The 6,689-nt window shown below is 44.0% G+C and overlaps 1 protein-coding gene across 2 annotated transcripts in view; it reads left to right on the forward strand.

Annotated features, from left to right (window-relative positions):
- The window catches only part of LOC109879662 (probable ubiquitin carboxyl-terminal hydrolase FAF-X), a 28,457-nt gene extending 24,892 nt beyond the window's left edge, over nucleotides 1-3,565 (forward strand). The window contains exons 40-42 of one of the 2 annotated variants that reach the window (XM_031792731.1): nucleotides 790-1,011; nucleotides 1,114-1,215; nucleotides 1,329-3,565. In XM_031792731.1, the coding sequence (XP_031648591.1) occupies nucleotides 790-1,011; nucleotides 1,114-1,215; nucleotides 1,329-1,490 (486 nt within the window). In that variant the 3' untranslated portion in view covers nucleotides 1,491-3,565. The remainder of the gene's footprint in view (nucleotides 1-789; nucleotides 1,012-1,113; nucleotides 1,216-1,328) is intronic. The other variant, XM_031792732.1, reaches the window with a different exon arrangement.
- Nucleotides 3,566-6,689: the final 3,124 nt, after the last annotated feature.

The raw sequence follows: 6,689 nt of genomic DNA on the forward strand, positions 1-6,689 counted from the left end.
CGTAGAGGTGGATCAGGGACTCACCAGCAGCAAGAGCGACCTCATTGATGTATACAGAGAAGAGAGTCGGTCCAAGAATTGAACCCTGTGGCACCCCCATAGAGACTGCCAGAGGTCCGGACAGCAGACCCTCCGATTTGACACACTGAACTCTATCAGAGAAGTAGTTGGTGAACCAGGCGAGGCAATCATTTGAGAAACCAAGGCTGTCGAGTCTGCCGATGAGGATATGGTGATTGACAGAGTCGAAAGCCTTGGCCAGATCAATGAATACGGCTGCACAGTAATGTTTCTTATCGATGGCGGTTAAGATATCGTTTAGGACCTTGAGCGTGGCTGAGGTGCACCCATGACCAGCTCTGAAACCGGATTGCATAGCAGAGAAGGTATGGTGAGATTCGAAATGGTCGGTAATCTGTTTGTTGACTTGGCTTTCGAAGACCTTAGAAAGGCACGGTAGGATAGATATAGGTCTGTAGCAGTTTGGGTCAAGAGTGTCCCCCCCTTTGAAGAGGGGGATGACCGCAGCTGCTTTCCAATCTTTGGGAATCTCAGACGACACGAAAGAGAGGTTGAACAGGCTAGTAATAGGGGTGGCAACAATTTCGGCAGATAATTTTAGGAAGAAAGGGTCCAGATTGTCTAGCCCGGCTGATTTGTAGGGGTCCAGATTTTGCAGCTCTTTCAGAACATCAGCTGAATGGATTTGTGTCTGGATATCTTGAATGATGTATCAGGAATAGAACTGTGTTAACATTAGAACTGTCTCTCTCTCTGTTCTGCTCCCAGAGTAACGGGGACCTGAAGCGTAAGTGGACGTGGGCGGTGGAGTGGCTGGGGGACGAGCTGGAGAGGAGGCCCTACACAGGGAACCCCCAGTACACCTACAACAACTGGTCTCCCCCCGTCCAGAGCAACGAGACCTCCAACGGGTACTTCCTGGAGCGCTCACATTCCGCACGCATGACCCTGGCCAAGGCCTGTGAACTTTGCCCTGAGGAGGTACGGAAGGTGTGTGCGCGTGGGATGGGTGTTTGCATGTTTTGTCGGTGTGTGTGTGGTAATGTAACAGAGCACTCCTTGGCTGATTCCATTGTCTGTATTTTCTTTCAGGAGCCAGATGATCAGGAGGCAACAGAAGATCACGACTCCTCCCCTCCCGAGGACACAGCGCTGTACCCCCATAACCCTGCTCCTGCCACGCAGTTTCAGCAGGTACACACACACACACACACACACACACACTGTGTGGCACTGCTCCAGAATTTACAGAAAGCTCATATTGAATGCTGACACCTCTTTCTCCCTGTTTCCATGTCTCTCTGCAGCAGAACAACCACCCCCACGCCCAGCCCTATACGGGTCCGGCTGCCCAGCACATGAACACGCCCCAGCGGCCCCCACAGAGAGCACAGGAGAGCTGGGAGAGCACCACAGAGGAGGTGGGGCCCGTGGCGCCCCCACCCGCTGTCCAGACGACAAAAGAGTAACAACATGACACGAGGGCAACCAACCCCTTTAACCTGCAACTCACCTCCCCAAATCTCTTTGCACACTATCACTCAATACCTTCAAGACACCCAGTTTATTGATCGGCTGATCAAACAGTCGATTTAAGACTAGACCCAGGCCGGAGCGCTCTCTTCTCTCCAGGAGGAACAGCGTCCTTTGTCACCCTTGACTCCTGCCCTCTGGATCGGGCCAATTAAGCTCTTTAAGTGTCTCTGTTTCCATCGTAGAATTGGAATTGTATGATTTCTAGAACTTTGAGTGGGAAGAATCTCGACCTTCTCTTCCTCTCTGCCCCATAGAGACACGTCACTGCTGACAGAGAAAAAAAACATACTCCTGTCTGCAGGGTTGTGTGTACAGTGTTTTTGAGAAACTGAGATGAAAGACAATGATGTGTGTGCAATGTGTGTACATGAAGTGAAACAGAATGGTGATGGGAAGGTGTACATAGTTTGTTAATGTTTTGGAATCGTTAAAACCTTCCTTCCCTCGACCTCCCTCCCAACCTACAGCAATGATGCAGCAAGGCTGTCCTGGATTGGCCCCTAGTATGTGACTTCAAAACTGAAAAGGAAGACCAATGTCAAATCAAATGGGGAAAATAATAAGCGTTGCTATTGTTTTCTCTGCTTTGTAGTGCATGGAGGTGAGGTTTAGCCTGTCACTGGCTGACCGGGTCTTGGTTGATGCAGTTCCACCACTATACTATATTAGGTTTCAAACGCCTCTCACAGTGAGGACATGTTGAATAGAGAATTAAAACCGGTATCACCCCGTGTGCACCAGTTGACAATGGCAGGGCGGGTGAAGGCTTGTTTGATCTCTGCTCACTTGAAGTGAAAAGAACTCTCTGCTTCTTGGTTTTCTTAACTTTTTTCCCTTCCACATTTTGTCCTACTTGAACACAGCTACAGTCTTACAAATGTCTGCCCGTTGAGAATAACAGAAGAAGCATTCTAAAGCAGGGTCATGATCTACAGTAACTGCTGGTAAACCAGCTAACTGACTCGCCCAGTGTTTCTGATTGTTCTTCTAGGATTCTATCTGCAACGAAAGTAGATGGCTGTGTTTCAGTTGGTAACATGAATGTGTGGTTTGTTGTCATTTCTTTTTTGTTTTACTGGGAGAATTGTCTGAAACGAGCAAAATCCCTGCAAAAAAAGAAGCCCTTGATATGAAGAATCGTAGGCTATTTTATTTCAATTTCCTAGATGTTGTTTTTGCTGATTTGAAAGGAAGTAGAAAGTAATTGAAGAGGAACTTTTTGGTCCAATTCTTAATTATTATTATTTTTAATACTTTGTTAGTAATTGTTTTGAGTTCCATCCGCCCTGAACCGTTTTTGCTAACAATAGTTTTGGCCATGGTGTGATTTTGAATTCTGGAGCTACAGTTCACACTTCAAAGTTGTTGTTTTTGTCTGTACAGCAGTGTGCCCACTACCAAGAATACATGGAAAATGCCATCTTTACATTGTAGTGGTTTCATATTTCATCTATGATACATTGTAAATACCCAATGCACGCAAAAAAAAAATCATCAGGACAGACAACGTGACAGTGACGAAACAATATCTCGTTGAGAGGAATTTGCCAACAGTAAATGGCATTGCCCCAAGGGACTGGGTTGAAACCGCAATGGATTAGACACAACATGTCTGCTAAAACTGTGGCCTTGACAGACGAGCTGTGGAGGAGCAAAGTGAGGAGGGAACGCCCCCCCCCCCACCCACCCCCCAAACAAAAAGCATACTGGGGAGAAAAAAAGTGGCAACCCGGAACCTCCTGAGAGGACAAGACTGTGGATGGTTCTAGATTAGAACCTAATGGGGGGGGGGGGGGGGGTGGTTAGAATGCTGTATGGACTGATGTCATCCTTCCAGGTCCTGCCCTAAAGCACTACAGGTCATGTCTCCCCTCACTTCTTCCATAATATTTTTAGACTGCAAGGTCTTTGTTTTTTTTGGCATCTTCTTTGTGTAAGGTGTTATTTCAGGATCAGAACTGCCTTCTTACTTTGTTTGAATAATTATAGTTTTTTTGTTGTTGTGAAACATGCATGGATGGTTATTATTACCCCCCCCCCCCCCCCCCCAATCTGCCTTGGCGCACTCTACAAACACACCACACTGTAAAATTATACTTTAAGAAAAGGACAAATAAATGGTCTTTTGAATTATTATGCGCTGTATGCAAGGAGGAACCTGTATATATATTTATTTTTTCACCTGTCTTTTTTTTTTTTTAGATTGGCATGGATAAAGGGGAGGAGTCAAGGGAGAGGAAATTACTTTATATTATTTCTTATGCCCCCTTTTAACCTTGTACTGTCAATCTAATGAACCAAACAGACAAGCGTTACAACACAGCTTATAAACCCCACTTTGAGCAGACACTCTGAAGGGATGAGCCGGTCTGCCACAGTAGGCTTCCAGCCACTGATCCACAGTAAGCCAACTTTACCCCAGCCCTATCCTCCTTCTGTAGGTGAAAACTGACACTAGATCTGCTTCTGAAGCAATAATGTCTGGCATCTTCTCTCAGGAGGCACTGTTTATTCCAGCTCATTCTCACCCGCAGGAGGAATGTCAAGGGGAGAATTTCAATTGCTTACACCTCGCTTCCTTTCTCCCCACCGCCTCTTCAAAAGTCATTGGATGAGAAAGCCAGAGGTCCCTCCCCTCTGACCTTCTCCTCCAATGGGTTTTGAGGAAGTGAGGAGTTGCAATTGAAATTCTCCCAAGGACTGTTAGAAAGGCAAAGGGGATGTGGTGTTGACATAATGAGACTTTACAGCTGTCATCCATTCCTCAATCTCTACCTAATATGTCACAGTCAGTCATGACTGTAGAATTATCAGCACCAGTGTTCAGGCCTATCTGACTAAAACCAATGCAGCCAGGAAAACATTGAACCAGTTACAATGTTTTCGATGCATCCACCATGCACTCTACCTCCTGTGCCATAGAAGTCCAGAACTCCTGGCAGAGACTTCAGGTCACCTACATTTTGGGACCCTGCATTCACATAACAAGGAGTGTCAGTACAGTAGTCACAATGTGAAACGCCTGGATTAACAGCAGGGGAATACTACAAAAAGAGAAGGTTGGTGATTGATTAAAAGGCTTCCTTAAAAAAAAATGTGTTTACAAATATAACACACCTACTCATTTCAGGGTTTTAATTTGAACATTTTCTACATTTTAGAATAATAGTAAAGACATCAAAACTATGATACAACATATGGAATCATGTAGTAAAAGTGTTAATTCTTCAAATTGCCACCCTTTGCCTTGATGACAGCTTTACACACTCTCTCAACCAGCTTCACGAGGTAGTCACCTGGAATGCATTTCAATTAACTGGTGTGCCTTGTTAAAAAAAAAAATATATATATATATTTAACCTTTATTTAACTAGGCAAGTCAGTTATGAACAAATTCTTAGTTACAATGAAGGTCTAACCCGACCAAACCCGGACGACGCTGGACCAATTGTGTGCCGCCCAATGAGATGCCCAATCATGGCCGGATGTGATGCAGCCTGAGGATAAACTTTTGTTAAAAGTTAATTTGTGGAATTTCTTTCCTTAATGCTTTTGAGCCAATCAGTTGTGTTGTGACAAGGTTGGGGGGGTATACAGAAGATAGCCCTATTTGGTAAAAGACCAAGTCCATATTATGGCAAGAACAGCTCAAATTAGCATAGAGAATTGACAGTCCATCATTACTTTAAGACATGAAAGTCAGTCAATACGGAACATTTCAAGAACATTTGAAATTCCTTCAAGAGCAGTCTCAAAAAACATCAAGCACTATGATGAAACTGTCTCTCATGAGGACCGCCACAGGAAAGGAAGACCCAGAGTTACCTCTGCTGCAGAGGATAAGTTTGTTAGAGTTACCAGCCTCAGAAATTGCAGCTTCACAGATTTCAAGTAACAGACACATCTCAACGTCAACTGTTCAGAGGAGACTGCCTGAATGAGGCCTTCATGGTCTAATTGCTGCCAAGAAACTACTACTAAAGGACACCAATAATAACAAGAGACTTGCTTGGGCCAAGAAACATGAGCAATGGACATTAGACCGGTGGAAATCTCTCCTCTGGTCCGCATGTGAATTCCCACTATGAAGCATGGAGGAGGAGGTGTGGGGGTGCTTTGCTGGTGACACTGTCAGTGATTTAGAATTCAAGGCAGACTTAACCAGCATGGCTACCACAGCATTCTGCAGCTATACGCCATCCTATCTGGTTTGCGCTTCGTGGGACTATCATTTGTTGTTCAACAGGACAATGACAAAACTCACCTCCAGGCTGTGTAAGAGCTATTTGACCAAGAAGGAGAGTGATGGAGTTCTGCATCAGATAACCTGGCCTACACAATCACCTGACCTTAACCCAATTGAGATGGTTTAGGATGAGTTGGACCGCAGAGTGAAGGAAAAGCGTCCAACAAGTGCTCAGCATATGTGGGAACTCCTTCAAGACTGTTGGAAAAGCATTCCAGTTGAAGCTGGTTGAGAGAATGCCAAGCGTGTGCAAAGCTGTCATCAAGGCAAAGGATGGTTACTTTAAAAAGTCTCACTACTATCATTGGTTACACTAATTGCAGTGTGTCTACATAACCTGGTTCAATAATTCATGACATTACCCTGAGGAGGGCACAGTGAAGCCGAAACGTTGGTAAATACACATTAAATTGCTGGGAGATTATACGACTATTTTGATAGTTTATTCGCCGTTAGTCAGCACCTCCACACAAACTATTATTCTGGGTGTCGTTTTTTTAATATATCTACTTTAAAAATATAAAATATATATTTTGAGTTGTTTAACACTTTTCTACATGATTCCATTATTTCATAGTTTTGATGATTTCAGTATTTTTCTAAATGGACAAAATAAGAAAAAATGAAGGACTTGAATGAATGAGTATGTTAGGTATGTCCAAACTTTTGACTGATACTGTATGAGGTATTGATTGTCACATACTACTGAATATCAACTATGACGCTGTCGATTTTTAAAACATCACAATTGAATATGAAATAGTAAAGCAAATTATACAAATGTCGCCAGACTTTTAAAAACTTTTTGGAAAGAGTGATAAAATGTCGCGATATGCGCAATGTCCTCCTCTGCTCTTTGTGGTTGTCTCAACCAATAAAATCACGC

Source organism: Oncorhynchus kisutch, linkage group LG16 (assembly GCF_002021735.2).
Source record: "Oncorhynchus kisutch isolate 150728-3 linkage group LG16, Okis_V2, whole genome shotgun sequence".
NCBI lineage: Eukaryota > Metazoa > Chordata > Actinopteri > Salmoniformes > Salmonidae > Oncorhynchus > Oncorhynchus kisutch.